At 38.1% G+C, this 25657-nt stretch overlaps 1 protein-coding gene across 16 annotated transcripts in view; it reads left to right on the top strand.

Moving 5' to 3' along the window:
• Window positions 1-8626: 8626 nt before the first annotated feature.
• LOC107809406 (uncharacterized) overlaps window positions 8627-25657 on the top strand; it is an 84586-nt gene continuing 67555 nt past the window's right edge. For 7 of the 16 annotated variants that reach the window (XM_075229627.1, XM_075229618.1, XM_075229617.1 and 4 more), the window contains exons 1-7: window positions 8640-9433; window positions 11017-11110; window positions 18166-18209; window positions 18359-18427; window positions 23241-23299; window positions 24347-24539; window positions 25581-25649. In XM_075229627.1, coding sequence (XP_075085728.1) covers window positions 9404-9433; window positions 11017-11110; window positions 18166-18209; window positions 18359-18427; window positions 23241-23299; window positions 24347-24539; window positions 25581-25649 — 558 coding nt within the window. In that variant the 5' untranslated portion in view covers window positions 8640-9403. Of the gene's footprint in view, window positions 10352-10507; window positions 10576-11016; window positions 11111-18165; window positions 18210-18358; window positions 18428-19294; window positions 19356-23240; window positions 23300-23385; window positions 23533-24346; window positions 24540-24776; window positions 24895-25580; window positions 25650-25657 lie in introns of those variants that run through there. The other 9 variants (XM_075229620.1, XM_075229619.1, XM_075229621.1 and 6 more) reach the window with 9 other exon arrangements.

Here is a 25657-nt window from a genome sequence, read left to right as displayed (position 1 = left end):
TCCCGAAGGGAGCAATGATTTGGTATCACAACCTACCACCGAATTCTATCAACTCATTTTCCATGTTAGCAGATTCTTTTGTAAAAGCACACGCCGACGCCATAAAAGTCGCAACAAGGAAATCGGACCTTTTCAAGGTAAGACAAAAGGATAACGAGATGCTAAGGGAGTTCGTATCTCGTTTTCAAATGGAACAAATGGATCTGCCACCAGTCACAAACGATTGGGTTGTTCAGGCTTTCACTCAAGGTTTGAACGAACGAAGTTCGACGGCTTCACGGCGGTTAAATCATAACCTGATCGAATACCCAGCCATCACGTGGGCCGACGTGCATAATCGATACCAATCAAAAATTAGGGGCGAAGATGATCAGTTAGGAGCTGAACCCGCTGCTCGAAGGGATATTAATCGAGAACAAGGTCCGATCAGGGATCGATACCAACCGTATAACGAAAACCACAGAATCGGTGAATCGAGACATAACCCAAGAAAAAATAACAAAAGAAGTGATCGAGGTCAAGGGTCTCGGGGGCTGATGAACAGAAGTAGGTTCGACAGGCCAGCTGGATCTAAGGAAGCGCCTCGGTTATCGGAGTATAACTTTGCATTGATGCATCCGCCATCGTGTCGGCCATCGAACGCATCAAAGACACTAAATGGCCTTGACCCATGCAGACCGATCCTACCTAGAGGAATCCCAATCAAATGTGTGAATATCATGGCACCCATGACCACAGAACGGAAGATTGCAGGCAACTAAGAGAGGAGGTAACCCGGTTATTCAACAAAGGGCACCTTCGAGAATTTTTAAGCGATAGGGCAAAGAACCATTTTAAAAATAGGGATTTTGGCAAGCAAAACGAACAAGAAGAACCACAACACGTCATTTACATAATCATCGGCGGCGCCGATACCCCTCAAGGACCGGTGCTTAAATGCACAAAGACATCGATTGTGAGAGAGAAGCGATCTCGAACTCAGGATTATGCACCCATAGGAACTTTGTCCTTCAATGATGAAGATGCAGAAGGAGTCATACAACCTCATAACGATGCACTGGTAATATTTGTACTTATGAATAAAACTAAAGTTAAGCGTGTGTTAATTGATCCATGTAGCTCGACCAACATTATTAGATTGAAGGTCGTGGAACATCTCTGTCTACAGGACCATGTTGTACCCACAACCCTGGTTCTAAACGGATTCAATATAGCATGTGAAACCACTAAAGGCGAGATAATTCTACCAACAAACGTGATCGGGACCATCCAGGAAATGAAGTTCCACGTAATCGAAGGCGACATGAGGTACAACGCCCTTTTTGGAAGACCATGGATCCACAACATGAGAGCTGTACCTTCGACCCTACACTAAGTCCTTAAATTCCCAACATCAAGGAGAGTCAAAACAGTGTACGGAGAACAACCGGCCGCAAGAGAAATGTTTGCCGTCGAGGAAGCGAATTTGATATCCCCGCCTTCGCCAATAAAGGGATCGGGCTCAAAGGGGGAACGAGATGCCAAATAGCAATCACAAACATCAGCTTTAACCCGACCAGAAAATCAGAAGATCGATGAAGATGATGATCAAAGGATCCCTCGATCCTTCATGGTTCTCGATGATTCCGACACTACCAAATCAATGGTTGAGGAATTGGAGCAAGTCACACTAATCGAGCACTGGCCCGAACGGAAGGTATACCTGGGAACAGGGTTGACCCCCGAACTCAGGAAAAAACTTATTCAATTTCTTATCGATAACGTAAATTATTTTGCCTGGTCCCATTTAGATATAACAGGAATCCCATCGGATATAACGACACATCGGCTAAGCTTGGACCCTAGGCTCAGACCGGTGAAGCAAAAGAGAAGACCCCAGTCCGAGGCAAACCACGCATTCATAAAGGACGAGGTAACCAAACTTCTCAAAATAGGGTCCATTCGGGAGGTGAAATATCCCGAATGGTTAGCCAATATAGTTGTAGTGCCTAAAAAAGGGAACAAACTTAGAATGTGTGTAGATTATAAGGATTTGAACAAAGCATGCCCCAAAGATTCCTTTCCGCTGCCCAACATCGATCGCATGATCGATGCCACGGCCGGCCACGAGATCCTTACTTTTCTCGATGCCTATTCCGGGTATAATTAAATCCAAATGAACCTGGAAGACCAGGAAAAGACTTTATTTGTTACCAAGTATGGAACATATTGTTATAATGTGATTCCCTTCGGGCTAAAATATGCAGGAGCTACTTACCAACGCCTAGTAAATAAAATGTTCAAGGAATAAATAGGTAAATCAATGGAAGTTTATATTGATGACATGCAAGTTAAGTCCCTGCGCGCAGAGGACCATTTGACCCATTTGCAGGAAATATTTGAGATTTTAAGGAAATACAACATGGAGCTCATCGGGGTCGGTTTGGGCAAGTTCCTCGGCTTCATGGTGTCAAATCAGGGGATCGAGGTTAACCCCGATAAAATCAAGGCCATCAAAAACATTGCCATCGTGGATAGCGTAAAAGCCGTACAGAGGCTAACGGGATGGATTGCAGCCTTAGGCCGATTCATTTCAAGGTCGTCAGATCGAAGTCACAAATTTTTCTCTCTACTAAAAAAGAAGAACGATTTCGCTTGGACCCCGGAATGCCAACAGGCATTAGAGGAATTAAAACGATAACTATCGAGCCCACCACTGCTTCATACTCCAAAAATAGACGAAAAACTATGCTTGTACTTGGCAGTATCGAAAATCGCAGTAAGCGGTGTCCTAGTTCGAGAAGAGCAAGGTACATAATTTTCCGTTTATTATGTAAGTCGAACCTTAGGAGAAGCAGAAACTAGATATCCGCACCTAGAGAAATTGGCACTTGCACTGATAAACGCCTCTAGAAAATTTAGACCGTACTTTCAATGTCACCCCATATGCTTATTAACCACTTACCCGCTTCGTAATATTTTGCACAAGCCCGAACTATCAAGCCGATTGGCCAAATGGGTCGTCGAACTTAATGGGTACGATATCGAGTATCAACCCCGTACAACCATCAAGTATAAAATTTTAGCGGACTTCGTGGCCGGTTTCACGCCGACCCTCGTACCCGAAGTCGAAAAAGAACTCTTATTGAAATCGGGTACGTCATCGGGGGTATGGACCCTTTTTACAGATGGGGCTTCGAACATGAAGGGGTCCGGGCTAGGCATCATTTTAAAGCCACCCACGGGTAACACTATTAGGTAATCTATCAAAACTACTAGGTTGACTAACAACGAGGCCGAGTATGAGGCCATGATTGCAGGTCTCTAGCTAGCTAAAAGCTTGGGAGCAGAAGTCATTAAAGCCTAGTGTGACTCTTTGCCGGTGGTAAATCAAGTAAACAAAACCTTCGAAGTTCGAGAAGATAGAATGCAAAGGTATTTGGACAAACTACAGGTTACTTTGCACCATTTCAAAGAATGGACTTTACAGCATGTTCCACGAGAGCAAAACAGTGAGGCTGATGCACTTGCAAATTTGGGATCATCGGTCGAGGAAGGCGAGATAAGCTCAGGGACTGTCGTTCAACTCTCGAGATCCGTGATCAAAGAAGGTCATGCCGAGATAAATTCTACGAGCTTAACCTGGGATTGGAGGAATAAGTATATTGAATACTTAAAGAATGGAAAGCTCTCATCGGACCTTAAAAATTCGAGGGCCCTACGAACCAAAACTGCAGATGGAACGCTATACTGAAGGACATTCGATGGACCATTGGCAGTATGCTTAGGTCCAGGAGACACCGATTACATCCTACGTGAGGTGCACTAGGGCACTTATGGAAATCACTCCGGTGCCGATTCATTAGTCTGAAAAATAATCAGGGCAGGGTATTATTTGATCGATATGGGCAAAGATGCAAAGGAGTTTGTTCGAAAATGTGACAAATGTCAAAGGTTTGCACCAATGATCCATCAGCCCGGAGAGCAACTTCACACAGTCCTATCCCCATAGCCATTCATGAAATGGGGAGTGGATATCGTCGGCCCTCTGCCATCGGCCCTAGGTAAAGCTAAGTTCATTTTATTTATGACTAACTATTTCTCTAAATGGGTTGAAGCACATGGGTTCATGAAAGTAAGAGAGAAAGAGGTTATATACTTTATCTGGGATCATATCGTATGTCGATTCGGGATACCCACCGAAATAGTGTGTGACAATGGGAAACAGTTTGTCGGCAGCAAAGTGACGAAATTCTTCGAAGACCACAAAATAAAAAGGATATTATCAACGTCGTATCACCCCGGTGGGAACGGACAAGCCGAATCAATGAACAAAACTATCATTCAAAACCTAAAGAAGAGGCTGAATGACGCTAAAGGAAAATGGAGAGAAATCCTACCGGAAGTCCTTTGGGCATATCGAACAACATCAAAATCTAGTACGGGGGCAACCCCGTTCTCCTTAGTATATGGCTACGAAGCCTTGATTCCAGTCGAAGTCGGGGAACCCAGTGCCAGGTTTCGATATACAACAGAAGAGTCAAATAACGAGGCTAGTGCCTCGAATTATCGGATGAAAAACGAGAAGTTGCTCTCGTCCAATTGACCGCCCAAAAGCAGCGAATCGAAAGATTCTATAATCGAAGAACCAAGCTTCGTCATTTTAAACTTGGGGACTTAGTGCTAAGGAAAGTCACCCTCAGTACCCGAAATCCAAATGAAGGAAAACTGAGTTCGAAATATTCACTCGACTAATAAGCCTACGGGCTACTCTTATCCCAAGTTCGAGCAAGCACTCACTCGACCATTAAGCCTACGGGCTACATTTCTTCGAATTCGAAAACATTCACTCGACCATTACGCCTACGGGCTACATTACTTCGAGTTCTAAACATTCACTCGACTAATAAGCCTACGGGCTACTCTTATCCCGAGTTCGAGCAAGCACTCACTCGACCATTAAGCCTACGGGCTACATTTCTTCGAGTTCGAAAACATTCACTCGACCATTACGCCTACGGGATACATTACTTCGAGTTCGAAACATTCACTCGACTAATAAGCCTACGGACTACTCTTATTCCGAGTTCAAGCAAGCACTCACTCGATATATTGTAGGAGTGAGTGCTTGAGGTGATTTGAGCTGATTTGAGGTGATTGAGATCGAATTTTTCAGCTGAAAATCGAAGAAGAACACAGTTACACAACAATATACTGCTACATTATTACAATATATTGTCGGAGTATATAGCTATAGTGCAACAATATATTGTTATAGTATACAATATACTGTAATAATCGAAGAAGAACACAGTTACCTAACATTATATCGCTACGGTATGCAATATACTGTAGGAGTATATAACTATACTGCAACAATATACTGTTATGGTATATAATATACTATAATGGTATACTGTAATAATATGCAATATACTGCAATACAATGTTGTAATAGTATACAATATATCATAATAGTATACTTCGACTACTATTTGTTGAAACATCTAGGTGTTATTGTGCAAGCTAAAGTCATGGTTATAGTAATATAATACTATACTGTTATAGTATAAAATATAATATAACAGTATACCGTAATAAATAAGTCATTTTTTTAAAAAATTTTCCAACTAGTTTCTTGCATCCACCTCATCAAATGTGAGTGTCACGTAGGATTGGATCCATCTTGGATAAACTTAACGAAAGATGAGTATATTTAAACCAATAATATTACGCTAAGGATATAATTGAACCAAAAATATAACGAAAGGTATATGTTAAATGATAGGAATTAGTAATATGTAAATTGAAGGACGGGGGCCAGCGAGCTGCTTTGAGTTAAGATCTTTGGGGCATGTCCGGTAAATAGGGGAAGAGGGGGCATCGACTGTTATTATTTTGCTCTGCATGGGCATTTGTGTCTTTCTCCCATAAAACGTTTCCAATTTTGAGTCCCAAAATACCGTTTCGGCATTCGGAACCGTTTCCACGCCATTCTTTCTCCGGCGAAAGTATCTTTGATTGCTTTCTACTGTGCAATAATAGCTTTTCTTTCTCATGCCATAGAAATCCTATTCAGTTATAGTGAATTGGGTTGCAGTGCGCGGGCAATTGTTTTATGCTCCCACTGCTTAAAAGATCATTCTTTTTATAGTATACGGTTTTTGATTTGTGAGTTTGTAGGATGTTTGAAGGGCTCGTTAGGCAACTGATATTGGGTTATCTAGGTCAATATATTAAGGACATCCAAAAGGAGCAGCTGAAAATCACCTTATGGAATGGTAAGTACTCAACTAAACCCCTTACTCTACCGTCTGCTTATTGTTATTCACCGCAATTTTTTTTTCTTTTATATTGTTTATACTAATACAAAGTGCTAACCTGTCTTGGAGAATTTTTTTTTGAGAAAATTCAAAGAGATTATTATGTAGATGATAATGGAATCTAGTGAAAAGACCAATATAGTAGTGGTAATGCGTCAGGTGGTAAAATTTAGTTGAAGGACTGTCATTCGTCCAGTATATGCATCTTTTACTAATTTCTTTTTTTCTTCTCTTTTATTTTTGCCATTATCATGTCTCTAGTAGATTTGGTTATAAGTGGTAGAAAGTGAGTTTTAATATGTGCAATGCAGAAGAAGTATTATTAGAAGATGTGGAACTTATTCTCGAGGCTTTCGATTATCTCCAGTTGCCATTTGCTTTGAAGCAAGGTAAAAGTTCTGAACCTTGTAGTCCTGCTACTTCAAAGGGTCCAACATATTTTCCCTCTATTGGGGTTATGATAATCAGTGATAAAAAGACTGGCTTAATTCATTTATTTGTAGCTTTATGTCTATGTTAGTACATTCAGCATGAGATTCCAAACTTTTATTCCCACTTTGCGTTGAATAAAGTGATTGACATCCTTCCATCTCTTCACACAAAGGCAGCAAATTAATGTTACTTTTGCTTTTCCTGATCACCTTGTCCTATATTATCCTATCATCTTCATTCTTGACTTTTTATTACTGCCAAATGTTTAAACTTTGTTCACTGTTGTAGCCTGCTCATCTGATATATTCCCCCATCAAGCACTATCCGCTTCTTCTTAGTAACATTTTACAGTTATTCAATGTAGCTCTCCGTAAGGTGTTCACTTGTCTGCACTCACCAATTTTTGACATTAGTTGGTATTACTTAGTTATACTTAAGTCTTGTGAAGTAATATAGCTAGCATTAGGAAAGCTTAACTTTGGCTGATATGGTTAGTGTGCTTACATATAATCTTAATTTTTTCTGGTAATGAAAAGAAACTAGATTGAGTTAAATTTCGGATTCAGGGCACCCGAGGGTGTGACCAAGTGGTCAATAAAACGGGGAATAACCATGAGGTCTCAGGTTCAAAACCCAACGGAGACAAAAAATACTAGGTGGCTTCTCTCCATCTACTTAAGCCTTGGTAGGAAGAGTTACCCGATGCTTGTGCTGGTGGGAGATAGCAGGTAACCGGTGGAATTAGTTGAGGTGCACACGAGAAGACCCTGACACCAAAAAGAATCGGAATCAGGAATTCTTGTCATCATTCTGATTCCATTAAATGCATGCCGGTTAGCTTTTGTTGAATTAATGGGATGTCAGCTAGATTTTAACAGAATTCGAAGTTTATTGTTCACAGAATTCGAAGTCTTGTTCCTTTGACTTTGGTTTCTTTCTACTTTTCCTGTTTGCTTCCTTTGAATTTGATGCTTCTTGATGACTTTGTAACATTTAGGCCATTTTGTACTTATAAAAAATCTATAAGCTGTTTTCTCAGACATTGTATATCCAAGTTTTCTTTTCTTGATGAGATCCTATTTGTTTGCTTTTGTAGGTCATGTTGGTAAGTTGAGTATTAAAATTCCGTGGAAAAAGCTTGGCTGGGATCCTGTCATAATCAGTTTAGAGGATGTATTAGTATGTGCATCTCATCGGGACGAGAAAGAGGTATTATGCCATAATTCACTGTTACCGAATCTTTTTGTTTATCTTAAGAAAATTCAACATCAGTAATGATGAGTAAAAAAGAAAAAAAAGGCAGCCCGATGCACTAAGCTCCCACTATGCGCGAGGAACATCAGTAATGATGATTGATGAGTGTTCAATAAATATCAAAAAATCAAACTGAACCGGAAGATAGAATCAAATTGGCTCGGAAGATCGACATGTAGTTGGTTCAATTTGGTTTAGTATGAACTATAAAACGAACCAAACCAACATGACTATCTATCTATCTATCTATCTATCTATATATATATATATATATATATTAAAAATTTATGTAATTTTTTCTTAAAAAGCTGTCTAGATATATTCATAATCTTTACTCGATAACAACCAAAAAGTTCCCCTGAAGATCAGCCCCTTCGATTGCCCACGGGGTAACAACCTCTGATGCCACATACTTTTCTGAGTTTCTGACAGGAGGGGGCTTGCTAATCGACATACTTTGCTATGAGGTTGTAGGAGTGCGACGACCTTAGACCAAATCTACATAAATGACCTAAAGGCTTGGTCTAATATGAAAGTAGAGTAATGATTAATATAATTTTTTTCATCAGGTGTCCCCTTTTAAGCCACTCATTACATTTTGTAGTTCTTTTAAACTTTTAGCAAATATAGCCTCCCGCATCAACAAGCGGTGAATAAACCTATAGATCACTACCCTTTCTTCTCCAAACTCTATTCTCTATTTTCCTTCTTCTTCATCTTCCTCCTCCTCATCCTCCTCTTCGTTTAATATAAGCTTATTCTCAAGTTGGATATGTATTGTTCATATATCCTCTTCATAGATTCACCTATCCTCTTCATACAAAGGTCTTTGGTCTTGCATAAGAACCTCACCTATACCTATCTCGAAGCATTAGACTCAACCTTAAAGGTATTCTCAAGGAAGTTGCAACAAAGGAGTCGAATTGAGCATTTGTTTCAAAGTCTTAAAGGCTCCTTCTTGTTCTTGCTCCCATATAAAACCCTTATCTTTCTTAATCACCCCGATCAGATGATTAGCCGTTGTGTTAAATCCCTTCACAAACCTCCTATCGAAACTTGCTAAACCCAGAAAGCTCCTAACCTCTTAAACACTCTTAAGGATTGACCAATTTATTATAGCCTTCACCTTAGTTAGCTTCTATGCCCATCCCACGTACTACAAACCTTAACACAACCCTTGAAAGCCTTAGTACTTCATTCTCACCTTGAAAGCTTTTGAAGCCCCTAAATCTGCATCCTTCCCTCCGATGCATTAAAAGGGACAGGATTCATGTAGCCAATCATTTATTAAAATAAATTGATAAGCTTGACGCAAAAGCCGAAAAATAAATAATAGTAACTTGGTCCGGGGCATTTAACATTTCACCGGGTCATGCTAATTCCATACTGAGAAGCATGTGCCCATCACTCCAGCAATGGCGTCGAAGATGACCTACAATAATCAGGCAATCTCTTCAAATCCGCTTGAATTAGGATCTACGGATCAATTCATATAGAATGTCCATAAAATTGGGAGTTGAATTAGTTAATAGACTGTACCAACTTCTGTATCTCAAAGTTAATAACTAATGGAAGAGATAAGTTGGTAAAGAAAGAAACTGTAACAGTACCTTCTGCATAAAATCATGTTGTAGTGTTCTGATAGTGCTGATTATTGCTGAGTATTTGTGAAAGTGAAACCTTGGAGCTCCGAGTTCATAGCACTTATTCTATTGGTAAGCTCCTATGGAGGCTATTTGTTCAGGAGGCTGCTTTTGGCGCTATTCTGATGGGGGATAACTTTAATATAGGAAAGAAGTCTATGTCAATTGGTTTGTCGTGATTGGAGGCTGATTGCTGAGAATTACCTCTTATTGTGTTGTGATCTAACACAGGGTTTGTTGCAGTTCTGACATTGACCGTCTTCAGTTACTCAATAGCTATATCGGTGAAATATATATTTTTCACCTCATTGCATTGTGATTAGATAGGGGATTTGTTGCATTGAGGGGCACCAATTGGTTAATATCATACATAGTTCAGCTCACATTTGTGCAAGAATTGCTTGAAGAACAATGGAATCTGATTTCCACGTGCTTATTTTGGTGCTTTTGATGAAAATGAATCTCACAGCCTTTTAAAGGAATTTAACTCTCATTTGCAGTCCATATTTTGCATGCTTTGTTCTGGTGGGGTAGAAATCTAGACCAGATCAGGAGAAGTTGTACGATGTTGGAGCCTCTTGATATGGTTTTTGTTAGCTATTAATGAACGATGGCGTGCTTTCATCTTAGGCCTCTTTATCCCTAAGCCGGCGTACATTAAACTATTTCCATGGAATTGTCTCGAGTTTTCAGAAAATTCTGACAAGGCTAGCTTTATAAGTGAGATGATATGTGTATTAGTGTGCTAATATTCATATATTGTTGTTAGATTTACACGGTTTTACAGATCTGTTATTTTTCTCATTTGACTGAGAACATGCTTTATGGAAGGCCGATAAACTTGATACTCCCTCCGTTTCAATTTATGTGAACTAGTTTGGCTCGGTATGGAGTTTATGAAAGAAGGAAGACTTTTGAAGCTTGTGGTGTTAAAACCTTAAAGGGTAAAAGCTTTTGTATGGCTTTCAATTTGTGTGTCTATAAAAGCTTCTCATTAAGGGTAAAATGTGCAAAGGGAAAAATTTAAAGTTAAATTGTTTCCAGATATAGAAAGGTGTCATTTTTTTTTGAAACGAATTAATAAGGAAAGTGTGTCACAAATGGAAATGGAGGGAGTATTTTATTACTTTTGATTGCTTGAATAAATTGATAATTATTCACTCTATCTTAATCAGCCAACACTAAAGTAGTTGAGATAATTTCTTAGAGGTGCACTTTCTTTTGTTTAACCATCAAAGTGCAAATTGCTGGTTAGTCATCCTTTGCTAAAATAACCTGACATATACATGCATGTACGTGAAAAGTTACAACTTTAGTTCCCTATCTCTCTTATCTTTTTGCTTTCTGAAAGTTTTGGTGCAATTTTCTTCTCATGCTTATGACAGTGGAGGATGGATGAAGTAGAGAGAAGAGAATTCGCTGGGAAAAAGGCCAAACTTGCTGCTGCAGAACTTGCAAAATTATCAAGACGAGTATGTGGTGAGTGCTTTAGCATCTTATACTTGAAAGACTTTGACTGATTACTTTAGTTGAAATGTATATTGAAGCAAAGAGACTTAAGAGACTTTTGAGACTAGAATATTCCGACAGTGCCATTCTACTGGAATGTATAAACATAAAAGAGAAGAGGTCTCGATTAACTGTTGGTAAGTTATTCACAAGGAAAAACTCCACAATCATGCAATAACTAAAACCGTTCGACCACATTGCTCATGGTATGATATGTACGAAGTGATGAAAATGGTCAGCATGACGACTTATTATCTAGATTTAAGAATTGAAATTCTCTACATTGACGAGAAAGGCATTTGAATCTATTTCTTTTCACTTTTTTAAATGAAGGATATGAACGAATTGATCTTTCTTTTCATTATCTCCGAACAACTAACTGAAATAAGTTTTTTTTCACATAAGAGAATGAGAGGAGAACAATTCGAAAGACTTGAGCTCTCATTGACTCCACATTCAAGTGATCAGGTCCTTGCTTCTCAGGTCCGTAGCACCAGCAGGAGCTACTGGCCATTTTATCTCCATGATCATTAATCTCATGTCCTCTCTTAGGCTCCTTCACCAACAACTTCATAATTATCATAGTAGCCATCAAGATTATCACAATCACCAATTTCATCAGTCATTGTAGGCATCACTAAGCAGTATGAATGAGATTGTGGAGTATTACTTTCTTGCACCTTTCCATGGTGTGATCCACTTCTCAACTTTCTACTATCTTTCCTCCTCAAGTATGATTCATTAGGATCAGCAAACACTCTAAAGTCATAAGTTTATATATTTTTCTCCTCCACAGAGATCTACTACTATGTATGACATATTTTACAATTCCACTCATTACTTTTCTTGAACCTGGAAAAAGCAATTTGGAACAAAAAAAGTAGATCAGTGGATAAAAGAGTGGATAAAAGGACCTCACAAGCACTCTCTTTACTTGTATCACATAAATTGTAGTACTCAACCCTCGTGTATACTTTGTATCAAGGCTTTTTACATGTCACACACTCATGCCTTCTACGACTCAAGGGATGCTCCTTAGTCTTTTCCACGAACCAACTCAAATGCTCAAAGCACGTTCAAAGTATTGGGTCCAGAATGAAGTTTAGGTTAAAAAAAACAAAAGGACAATAAAACTATTGCCTCTGTCGCAATTTCAGTGGCATACTTTCCTTCTGCCATGTGAAGTGGAACCTTGGCGTAACTGGTAAAGTTGTTGCCATGTGACCAGGAGGTCACGGGTTCGAACCACGGAAACAACCTCTTGCAGAAATGTAGGGTAAGGCTGCGTACAATAGACCCTGTGGTCAGGCCTTTCGCATAGCGGGAGCTTAGTGCACCGGGCTGCCCTTTACTTTCCTTCTTACATTGTCCCCAAAAGGATGTCATGTTTCCTTTTTTTTAGAAATAAATTAACTTTAAACTTTTTATTTTACCCTTGATGATAAGAATTATAGCCACTCAAATGTCTATGCCTTTCTTTAGGTCACAAATTTCAAAAGTCTTTCTTTTTTAAACCCTTGCCCATTCAAACACCGCCATATAAATTCGGACGGAGCGTGTAATATGGGTAGGTAACATACAATTAGTCAATGAAAAAAGAAGGTAAAAGGCACACAAGTAATACACTCAATAAGTATGAACGAATACTTACCGTATCTAGCAAGAAGTATAAGATCCATTGTTTGGAATTGATTAGGGAAAATCTGTTGATTAGATTCAAAAAGGTATAACATTCAGAAACAATCCCAAACTAATTCTAACTCAAAAACACAGGCAAAATCAACTTGCGGTTCAAAAATGCATTCATACCCCAAGTGGACTTTTGAAATTTGAGGACTTAGGACAAATATGCTTTTGCATCATACATAGATTCAGTCACATTTAATATAAAATTTGCAGAAAAAACTTTTCCTCGAAATATATTCTGCAATATTCTTCAACCCCAACTTTGATTTTTATTAATTCCATTTAAAAACTAGGTTTACCACCACCATATTTCAACGATCAACAAATATGAATGAAATTCACATGAAAAAGTCCATTAAATGGATGATATATTATGAAAAAACCGGAGGGAGCCTTGGAGCAATTGTGAAGTTGTCTTCGTATGACCTATAGGTCATGGGTTCAAGCTATGGAAGCAACCACTAAGCATTAGGATAACCTGTCTATATCACACACCCTTTGTCTTTTTTTCTTTATTATGAAAAACCAAGATCAATGTAGGGCCCAACAACCATGAATTCAACGAATTTTGAATGATAACTTACAATAATGTCGAAAAGCTTACTTATTCACTGATTAGGAAGTCAATTTGATTGAAAGCTTGATTAATCTTCATTTTGCTCCTCTTTTAAGCCTTTGCTTAAGCAGGAAAATTAGAGTGTGGCAGAAGGTCGAGAGTCGGGGAATTCACTTCCCGGAGATTTCTACCTTTTCTTCCAATTACAGAAGTTACTGATTGTCTTCTTTATTTTGGGACTAAATAGCATAATATACTTGATAGAAAGATAGTAAATGATTAAGTTGTAATATTAATGTCTTCATCTCATCTAAAATTAGATTATTTGAACTCGACATGCAATTGTTAAGTGTCTTTCATAAGTATTTCCATACTTTGATTTCAATTAAAGAGTTTAATGATGGTGGGTAATGGAAGATGTCGAGAAGTTTGTGGTTAAAATTAGTGGACGGAACACAAAATTTTCCACAAAATTGTGAACCAATATGAGATATGATATGATTGACAAGTTGAGGATTACCGGAATTTTATGTGAAGACACAAGTAAGCTATTAAAATGAAAATTGTCATATTTACAAGAACTTACTGGAGATGAAAACATGGAGACGGCTATTTAAAATAGACTGCCCTAGAATTTCATATCTAGAGAGGGAATGAGTAGAGAGGCCCTCTTCGATTGAGAAATGGAGTAGGTTAGATTCTGAAGGAGTTAAGGCACTATGTCCTGATAGATTCCATATGGCTTTCTACGAGCATTGCTGGTGATCAGAGATGATGTGATCGAGGATGTGAATTTTTTTTCACCAGCCAGGGAAGTTTGTAAAGAGTTTCTACGCTTCTTTTATATTGTTGATGTCAAAAAGGCAGGAGCCGAAGGATTTAGTCCTTTAAGCTAGGTGGAAGTTTCTACAAGTCATTTCGAAACTTCCTTTTGTCAAAGGAAGATAAATCATGGACACTGTGCTCATTGCAAATAAATGCCCGAACAGTAGAGAAAGCAAGGAGAAGTTGGCATCATGTGTAAGCTGGACATAGAGAAAACCTAGCGATCATGTCAGTTGGTCCTTCTTGTTGCATTTAAACGAGAGATGAATTTTTGGGAAAAATGGGTGAAATGGATAAGATTTTGTATTTCCGTAATGAGGTTCTCAATGATAATAAATGGTGCCTTAGATGATTTTTCCCTTCGTAGAGAGGGTTGAGACTAGGGGACTCTTTGTCACCTTCCCCATTTTTTTTTAGGTAAGGTAACTTTTATTAAGAAACTTCAAAAAAGTACCAAGGGGGTACTTTCAAAGTACAAGCAAAACGTCATAGGATAGAAATTACAAATAAAGCTTCTACAATTCCATAAAATCTAATAACTGCACCAAGTCTTCTGCTCCCCTTTCCTTGCACCAAAAATATAGAGATTCTGCAAGCAACTATTTATTAGCGTAGGAATCTGGGTCCTCTGATCTTCAAAGCATTTTTTGTTCCTTTCCAGTCAGATGGTCCACATGATGGATAAGGGAATAGTCATCCATATCTTTTTCTTCCTTTTGCCTACCGATTGACCCTGCCAACTTTCCAGCAGACTTCTAACACTGTTTGACATTACCCATTTCACACCATAGATATTAAGGAATAGATCCCAGATCTGTCTAGACTGCCGGCAATGAAGAAACAAATGATTTACCGACTCCTGGTTTTCTTCACAGTAAAAAAACCTACTGTATAAGGCAAATCCTCTTCTTTGTAGCATATCTTGAGTAAGACGTCTATTCCAGGCTGCAGTCCACCCAAATCCAGCAACTTTTGTTGGTGCTTTGGTCTTCCAAAGCATCTTCCATGGCCATGATTCCTCCTGCTGCCCAGCTTGTTGTTGAAGAAGATTATAGCAGCTTTTAACAGAGTATTTCTTATCTCTACTGGCCATCCAAGTTTGAGCATCCTCCCTACTTTCATCCAAGGCTATAGGCTCTAGAATTTTAGTAGTTGACAGATATCTTCCACTTCCCAATCATTGAAGTTTCTTCTGAAAATTGGTTGCCAACCTGCTCCCACGTGGCATTGTGCAAAGTTTGTTAGCAGTAATGCTATATAGATGGGGAAATTTTCCATCAATTTTCTTCTCCAGCCCAGACATCTGTCCAGAAGATGGAGGCGTTGAGCAGTTTGCTGTGTAGGGCAGTGTTTCTAGAAGAAATTCGCTAAGGGAAATGGAGGTATCCCATGTCTTATATGCTACGATATCCTATATAGTGTGATGTTGAGCAGACCTGGTTGATGTACTTAAAGGTGATGCTGTTAATTTTTGAGGTAATATCAAGCTTGTGAATAAATTTTTGGAAAGAGCTAGTTGTTCCTTGTCAACATCCTCCTGGATATGCAGAGACTAGCTGATTATCTCGGAATGCCTTTAGGGGCAAATACAAGGTTGTTTCTTTTTGGCAAAGCATCATTGAATGATTTGAGATCTTGTAGGCTAGAAGAGACAGTATCTATCATTTGGAGGAGAGTGACATTGATCAGTAGTGTACTTGATCTTGAAGTCTCTATTCCTATTCCAGGTGCTGTGCTACAGTCCCTTGATAGGCTGAGAAGGACCTTTTTATGGGAAGGAATGAAAGAGAAAAGGTCATTCCATCTTATAAAATGGGACATTGCGACTCTGGAAAAAGAAAAGGTGGGCTTGGCATCGGGAATCTTAAAAGAATCACAATAATAACTTATTAGTGAACAACAACTACAAACCTAGTATAATCTCACAAGTGGGGTCTGGGGATGGTAGTGTCTACACAGACCTTACCCCTACCTAGAAAGTAGAGAGGCTGTTTCCGAGAGACCCTCGACTCAAGAAAAGATGAAAAGAAAGAGTAGTAACAAGCAGTAATAACAACAAGAGAATAAGAAAGCGAAGCGAAAGGAACAACATGTAGTAGTAGAAATTTACCAATAATAGAATACAAGACTAACACTAATACTACTAGTATGGGAAAGAGACACTCTCAACTACCTACTAGTATTCTACCTTAATTCTCGACCTCCACCCTTTCCTTAATAACTTATTAGTGAAATAGCTAAAATGGCTATGGAGGTATGGTAAGGAAGAGAGTGGGTTGTGGAGAAAGGTTAGAGCTTGTAAGTACGGGGAAAATGAAGTTTGAAATACTAATCCTGTGAACTCTCCTCATATTTTACATTATGGAAACATATTAGTAACCTCTGGTCAGATTTGAATCAAACACTGTAATTCGGTTGAGCGAAGAAAGAAGTACTAACTTCTGGCAAGATGCTTGGAGGGTCACACTTCTCTCAAGATCAAATCCCCGGATTTTTTTAGTTTGGTTGTGGATACAGAGGTCACAAACAATCAGTATAGAATAGGGAGGTGTGGAACCTAAACTTTAGAAGACAATGCTTCGACCGATAGGTGAATAGGCTAGCCCAATTACTCCATGATTTTTAGAACATGTACATTTGGATAGAGAAAAGGCAGACTCACTCACATGATAAGGACAATGCAGTGGGGTTTTCTCAGTTGTGTCATGCTGTAAGTGGTGAAATAATGGGGCAAATAGCATTCGTCAATGACCATAGAAGGCGATTTGGAAATCAATTGCTCCATATAAAGTAGCACGTTTTTTTGTCGGTAGCAGCCTATGAAGCATGTCTCGCCTAAAACAACTTATCGAGAAATGGCCATGTCCAATAGGTATTTCTTGTGTTTTTAGGAAAAGGAGACAAATAACCGCATGTTCCTACATTGGAGTGCAGCAAGACAGTTATGGGTGCTTTCTTTCCAACAATTTTCGGATAGCACTAGGTTATGCCTTAGTCAATACAAGCGTATTGGTTTGCTGCAGGAGTTGCAGTGTCTCTAAACCACTAAGAAAATACTGGAAAGCAATTCCAGTATGAGTTTGTTAGGTACTTTGGAATGAGAGAAACTCAAGGTGTTTTGCAGGCAGAAGCAACTCAATGTAGAACCTCACGTGTATGTGTTTAGGATTTTTTTTGATGGTGGTGGTGTAGGGGCCAGCTCGTGCGCACCTTGACTATTCCATCTGGTACCTGCTACCTCTAGCACACGTACCAGATAACTCTACCCACTAATGTTTAGGCAGATGGGAAGAAATCACTTGGTGTATTTTTGTTTTCGCTGGGATTTGAACCTGAGACCTCATGGTTGTCATCCTACTTCATTACCCAGTAGGCCATACTCTTGGGTTAGATGTCTAGGATTACTGGCTTCTTCTTGCAATTTACAAGATCTTTTTGATGTAAGCGGCATGAATGTCTTTATTAGCTCATTACAGGCATAACTTTGTATAGGGGAGCCCTTCCTTTTTGTTTTTGTACAGCGGGGCCTCTCATTTTGTAATGTCCAGCGCTAGCTTAGTACATGGCTATTTCTGTTATTAAAAGCTTAATTTACTGATCAAAAGGAAAGATGGTGGCATCTGAGTGTAGTATTCAGTTTTGCTGCAGCAAAATAACCACAAGCTTGGTAAGTCCTCTCAGGACTAGGGGCCACTTAGATTTTTTTTAACTATACGGTTAGATGATGGAGGACAAAACTTAGGCTACTTTCTTTTTCCTATTTTTATCTCACTACAGAATGTCTATTATGTTCATATTTAGTGTAGCTGTTTTTGGTTTAATGTTTCATGTTAAGCTTGTATTTCCTACACTGACCTTAGTCGGTTTTCTCATAGTAAAGGTTAACACTTTGATTGTCTGTACGTTTAATTTCTATCTTCTTTTGTGGACTTCTTAAAGAATCTTTTGGTTTTTGCAGATAGTCGGGCTGGAAACTCATTTACGTCATACATTACTGCAAAGGTTGTATTATATATTTGTTAAAAGGCGCTGACTGGACCCGCTGGGATCTTTCTTTTTTGCAAATTTCTTTGGCTTCGTTGTGCTATTTAGTTGTGTACCCATTGGCTTTTATTCTTCCTCTAATACTTTTTCTTGATTTCCTTCTTCAGGTCCTTGACAACATCCAGTTGTCCATCAGAAATGTTCATATTCTTTATCGTGACATGCTGACCTCTTCGGTATAGTTCTACCCAATTGTATTTGAGATTGTTTATTTTCCTTGTGTACTTATTTTGCTTTCCGTTTGAAGTCATGAGCTTGTTGGGCTATTCTTTTGGTCCTTAACTTTCAGATTTTTGCAATCCTTCGGTGCTAGTTTTTCTCCGGGCTCCTCCCTCACCTTATTGCCCTTCATGTCCCTTGTTTGTCAAATGCACCTAATATCTGGGATGAAGCACATAAATTTGGCCATAAAAGGAGTTACTAGATATAAAAGAGTTGGGAAGACACATCTATGAGTTTCTCAAGGAAAGAAGCCTTTTATGTGCTTTCAATGTGAGGTCGACTTTAATTAAGGGAGATGATTTACAGCTTATGTCAAAGAACTAGCTAGATTTTATAGGCAGATGTGCGATGTGAATTCCAACCTTATATTTGCTTAGGGAATTCTTTTTGCATGTTAGTTTATTGATCCTTTTTTGTATGTTTTTAACATTGCGAAATTCCAGTTCAGAGTTATAGATCTCTTCTTTGCATTTCATTCTGCCTACTAATACTAGTTCTCTTATCTCTACAACTCTTGCCCTGAACAAATGTGGCCTTTCGAGGCTTTTAAATAAATCATTGAAGGAACTGAGTCATAATCGATAAATGGTGGGACTGCTGGCGATAGCCATTCTCTCTTTCCAGGGGATGAAATCGTAGATCTTTAAAGCTGCTTGAGAACTCTAGGTGCAGAATGTTATCTGATTTTGATCATTTACAATTGAGACTTTGCCTTTTTCACACACAGGGAATTCATATTTTAGATTTTGTATTACTCTGTCAAAGTGAGATAATTCAGTTTTCCAACTAATCTTTTCAACTAATTTCCTGTATCTCCCAAGGTCACAGAGAGGCTCCCCTGGATCTGGCTGAAGCTTGACATTCGGATCTATAGGAGTATCGGTAGGTCTATCGTTTGTCATCTCTGTCTCCTGGAGTATCGGTAGGTCTTGACATTCGGTTGTGAAATGACAATGCTTGATCTTGATTGAGCTACTTCAATACCTAGGAAATACAACTTGCCCAGGTCCTTGGTGTGGAAATGCTGAAAGAAATGTCGTTGCAAGCTATCAATACCCTATCGGTCACTGCCAATGATAATTATATCATCAACATAGACCACTAAATAGATGCACGGGTCCAAGGCTGGGTATAGATAAGAAATAGAATAATCAGCTTAGCGGAGGATCACGCCAAACTCCTTTATAACTGTGCTAAACTTGCTAACTGTTTTAAACCATATAAAGATCAGCGCAGTTGGCATACAAGTCTACTAGACTTCCCTGAGCAACAAAGCCCGACATATGCTCCATATACACCTCATCCTCATGATTGCCATGAAGAAAGGCCTTAATTTCTAACTGATGAAAGGGCCAATGGTTAACATCTGTCATGGGTAAGAAAAGTAGGACACATGCAATTTTATTAACACGAGAAAAAGGACCCCTAGCTCCAGCCACTTCCCACCAGACTTTTTCACTTTCTTTTCATTTCTCTCTCCCACACTAGACCAGATATAGCTTGTTCAATCAGTTTGGTGAGTCTATGATCCCTGAAATTCTCATATGCAAGTTGTGTTTCACATTTTGCATATCTGAAGTCTCCGCTAGGAAAAATTCTCCTTTTCACCAAACATGGTCACTTCCAGGTAGAAGCCTATACAGATGCGGACTGTGCTGGATGTACAAATGACAGAAGGTCTACGTCTAGTTACTGTACACTCATAAGAGGGAAAACTTAGTTATTTGGAGAAATAAAGACAAAATGTACTTGCTACATTAAGTTCCGAGGTAGAATATAGAGCTATGTCCCAGTTTGTTTGTAAACTTCTGTGGCTACTAAAGCTACTAGAGGAATTGAGATTGTCTGAAAAAGGAAAACTTTCCTTGTATTGTGATAGCAAGGCTGCAATCAGTATAGTTCATAATCCTGTTAAGCATGACCAGTGTTCTAAAAGGTGGAGGCGCGAGCCACAGTATCTTACTTAGTACGAGGCGAGGCGTAAGCTCCGAGACACGGGGCATAAGTAAGGCTGTGCATGGATCGGATTTAGCACATTTCGGATTCTACAAAATGCAATCCGATTCCGATCCGAATTAACATCGAATCGGATCGGATTTTAAAGTTTAGATCGGATAAATATTTCGGATTGTCGGATCAGATTGTACGTATTATTAAGGCTATTGCTAATCTATCCCCTAACGCAGCCATCTCCCCCCATCCCCTCTAACCACGCATCATTTCATCCATTCTGCATCAACAACAGAACAAAATTTTTCAACACACAGCTTAGCAACATAAAAGGCAATTAGTGATCTCATAATGTATAAAATGCAAGCATGACTTAGATCTTCATTCAGTAACAACTTTAGACCGTTTCATACCGAAAGGTCTCTGCTGGAAGGTTAGGCAAGCTGAATTCATAGGATTATTCGAGTCGATAAAGCAAGAGGTGTCGTCCGGTCACCGCCGATAGTCGGAACACAGAGAAGATAGGTGGAACAGAGCAGCAGTCTCTCTGAAAAGAGCTTAGAGATAGAGAGGCTCGATGAAATAATACCTAACCCTAAAATTAAAGTTTAGTATTTATACATGTCCTAAAAATAATTTCGGATTTCGGATTGGATCGGGTTAAAATTATACCAATCTGAATCCGATCCGGATATCCGAAATTTTTAAAAACATAATCCATATCTGATCCAAATATCCGAAATCCGAAAATCTGAATTGAGCTCCGATCCAAATGCACAATCCTAGACGTAAGCCCCGGGACATGGGGCATAAGCCCCATAGATCTTTAAATTTTTTAATTTATAAATCAATAAAATAACTTATTAACACGAAAACTATAGAAAGCACATTAAATTTTTAAGAAAATTAAAAAGGATTAAAGAAACTCATAAAAAATAAAATATCTAGCATGTTTTTACTAGTATAAACAATGCAATAGTGTTTAAGTTATTATGAGGTACAAATCAACTATAATGTCTTAATTGTCGAACAATTAAATAACTACAATTTCGTAAAAAATGTTATCAGACTATACATTATACCTCCCTAAAAGTAAATAATCAATAAACTGTATCAATATTATAATTTAAAACATCACTCCTTCATGAATAAATACAAAATTGCTTTCAAATAGCAAAACAATAAAAGAATGATAATCCTGAGAGATATAAGACTAAGACATGAAAATTAATAACAAGTGAAAATATAAACTTCAGCTATCTATTTTTAAAAGAGGTTCAATGATATTCGCTCTGACGATACTCTCAATTAGTAAATCTGCAATACCATGGCTCGTTATTTGAGTTACTCTCAATCTTCATACTTCTATAGATGAAAATAGAACATTTATCACTTATTTGTTAAAGAATTTTGATGGTCAACAGTACTAATTACAGAATTCGACACATGATTTGCATATGAACTATTAGGCGAGCCTTAAGCGTTGGGCGTTTGGCGTGTTTAAGGCGCACAGTCGGGCGCTTGAGGCGTAAGCATCACAAAACTAAGCTCCACTGAGGCTTTTTGCTAGTCTTGAGTCCCAAGAAAGCCTTTTAGAACATTGAACATGACAGAATGAAACATATTGAAATTGATCGACACTTCATCAAAGAAATGATTACAAGGGTTTCTTGACTTTGCTTCATGTGTCATAAGAGAAACAACTAGTTGATGTGCTTACAAAAGGTCTCAACAAACGATCCTTCACACACTGATTTGCAAGTTGGGGATGTGTGACATCTTTGCACAAACTTGAGGAAGAGTATTGATTGTAGGAGGATTTTTAGGCTTGATTCTAGGAATATTGATTCCCGAATCAACGTGACTGTTTTGATTTGATTTAATTAGCCTTTATTCTCTTTCCTTAATTAGTCATAAGAACCTTGTATAAGTAGCATGTTCTTGGGATGTAAATATACACAGAAAAACAAGAAGCCTTTTCTTCTTCTTGAGATCTTCAGTTAGCTCATCTATAAGTAGGATAAACAGGTAGGGGCTCAAAACCGATCTCTGGTATAAACACACGATTATAGGAACTCTTTGTATCTCTTACTACTATTCTCATAATAGTGATGGCTCATTCATATATATATATATCCTTTACGGTATTTATGCATTCAATATATGAATTCCTTTTTTCTCCATTTATATATACTGAAATCTTTTCTATATCTTGGAACAGTTGAATGCTTAATGATTCATAGAAGTTTAGCAAAAAAAAAAAATGATTCATAGAAGAATTAAATGAAACAAGAAGTGCTCGTTTCATCTAATCTAAGATCATGTCTAATGATGTGTGGAAAATACAAATGGAGATTCAAATCAAGTAACCTTTCATGCTTTTTAGGTTAGTCTAACCGACATGTACAAGAGTAAAGCCGATTCGTTATTGCATAAGAACCCATACAAGTCAAAGGAAACTGGATGTCAGGAAAGGGGAAAAAAAAGGATACTATGGCAATCAAAACAACCAGATCAGTCAGAAGTTGCAAATTTTAGCAAAATTAACCTCCTGAGATCCTTAAGAAAATGTATATTAGCCTTTATGTGTCAGTAGAAAATATAATGAAGTTCTAGTACACTTTTTTTTCTATGAATATTTTTTTTTTCTGGATTATATTGGCCTGAGATGAGTTTATATGGAGTAACATAGTCAGTGAGGATTCATATAGCCGATTCCAACTTGTTTGGGATTGAGGCACAGTTGTTGTTGTTGTTGTTATGTACATTAACCTTCATGTGATGTTCTAAGCAATTACTTGTTTCCTTTTTTGTCAGGCAGTAACTGTCTTTGGTATGAAGCTGTCAAGTTTAACAATTATGAGGCAGCTAGTTAGGTATGACTCTAATTGGTGTTGTATCTTTTCCATGTTCTCTTCATGCAGTCACTTACATTGATGAATTTGCTATGCTTGAAAAATATATTGTTCTTTCATTAACAGTGTAAGCTCATATTTCTCATGCATGAGATAGTCTATTTAATGCAAGGAGAATTTTGTGTTCCTCCTTGGAACTGGAATTCTTTAATGCTTAAAAGGTCAAGTTTAACAATTATGAGGCAGCTAGTTAGGTATGACTCTAATTGGTCTTGTATCTTTTCCATGTTCTCTTCATGCAGTCACTTACATTGATGAATTTGCTATGCTTGAAAAATATATTGTTCTTTCTTTAACAGTGTAAGCTCATATTTCTCATGCATGAGATAGTCTATTTAATGCAAGGAGAATTTTGTGTTCCTCCTTGGAACTGGAATTCTTTAATGCTTAAAAGGCGGGTATGATATTATAGGAGTATTAGGCCCTTCATACAATGCCAGCAATTATTTGGTCAATGTTTCTATCAGTCTGCGCATATCTAGAGTCAGGCTTCAGTGTGCTAGAGTAGTTTTATAAATTTGCTTCCAGATTGCAATGGGTTGGGAAGCTATTCTGTACGGTTCTGTATTTGACATGTACTAAAAGGAGAATTTGTCATTATCTAATATACTAGTCAATCTTATTAGAAACTAAACAAATTATTTTTATGATTATACTTTGAAGTCGCGGTGATAATTTTTTTTTCCTTTTCCAAAAACAATTTCTCTCCGTATAACTAATGGCAGTTACAGGTGTTTCTCAATCCATAAAACTCACAACATGTGCTTCATTTGTCTACCCTAATAGGCTTACATCATACCCCTAAGGGTGCAGCCCTTCCCCGGACCCTGTGTGAACGTAAGATGCTTTGTGCACCGGGCTGTCCTCTTACAATATGTGCTTCATTTGTGCAAGAGTTATTTCCGCAAATATTGGCTGCAAATACTTCTGCAAAGCATTCTTTGGTTTTTAAGAATCAACACCTGCACCATTTGTGTCGTTTACCTTACTTGTCCTTTGTCCATCTAGTGGGAAAATGAGAGATGGGCGTGTCAACAAACTTGTTGAAGTAAAAGGACTGGAACTCTACTGTACTACCTTCCAAAGTACTGATGAGGTGATGAGAGACTATGCAGTGGATTCTAACAGTAAGGGCAGAGAATTGGAAGCAAATGATGACAAATATATGTTGGTCCCACTAGATGTATCTTTGTCTCTTTCGGTATGTGAACCTCGTACTCAACCTTTTGTTCTGTTGTTAGTTGTCTATTCCTTTTGTGTTTTGAATTAAAACAAAAAAAGAGAAGTCATACTTGGGTCTTTAATAATCACCACTTTCTAAAATGAGTTACTTTATTGCTTTCTTTGTTATATAGGTTAAAATTAACCGGACCACTTGTGAACTTCCCAATTATTGACATCTAATAATTGGTTCCATGCCTTTCTTTCCAGGCAATAGGTCCTCCATAAATTACTTCCTGAAAGAGCAGCTTTTTGTCCAACATCACTTAACCATCAACTGTACCTCAATTCCAATTACTCGGGATTAGCTATATGAATCGCTCTATCTATTTAAGGTGCATTTTATTTGTTAACAGCGTCCCTAAAATGGCAGTTTTTCATCTCCAAAATGTAACTATGATGTAAGGCTGCTTCTGTTTTGATGGATATCTTTTCATCAACTTCTCCTCTTGTATTTGAACTGGTAAATGTGAGCGGTAGAAATCCTTTGAAGCTTTTCTTATTACTGTGCTAAGTGCCTAAGTCTAAATCGTTCAATAAAAATTGGACTGAAGCATCAACAGCATTCTCAAGTCTTAACTTATTTTCCATCTGAAGTCGAGCCATACTTTTATTTGATATGCTTTATGTGATGTGCAGATGAAATATGTTTTATCAACCGGCTACTTATTTGCGGCAAAACTGGATTCAATTCCAATTAAAGAAAATGAAAAACCTGTACAGACGAGACCCCCCCCCCCCCCCTTTTCCTACTAAAAAGTAAAACCAACGGTTCAACATGATCGTGTGCTCTATATGGTTATTTCAAAATTTCCTATTTAGTTTTAGTTTTATTTTCCACTTGGGAAATTTGCCTTTGACTTAGATCTGTATTGGATTTTGGAAGAGTTAGCCGGCCCTTTTAATGGGCTCATACACACTTATTTATATTACAAGGTCAAATCAATGTGTTGTTCTGTTTGTAAACTTTATGCTTCTTTTATTTATGTTTTCTAATGAGCTGTCACCAATTCTGATATAGGTGAACCGTTCAGGAAGGCTTGAGAAAGATGTTCCGCAATACTTCTTAAGTATAGAGTTGAATAATATGGTTTGTAC

Source organism: Nicotiana tabacum, chromosome 14 (assembly GCF_000715075.1).
Source record: "Nicotiana tabacum cultivar K326 chromosome 14, ASM71507v2, whole genome shotgun sequence".
NCBI lineage: Eukaryota > Viridiplantae > Streptophyta > Magnoliopsida > Solanales > Solanaceae > Nicotiana > Nicotiana tabacum.
The sequence above is the reverse complement of the archived record's forward strand: the minus strand, read 5'-3'. Positions and strand labels throughout refer to the sequence as shown.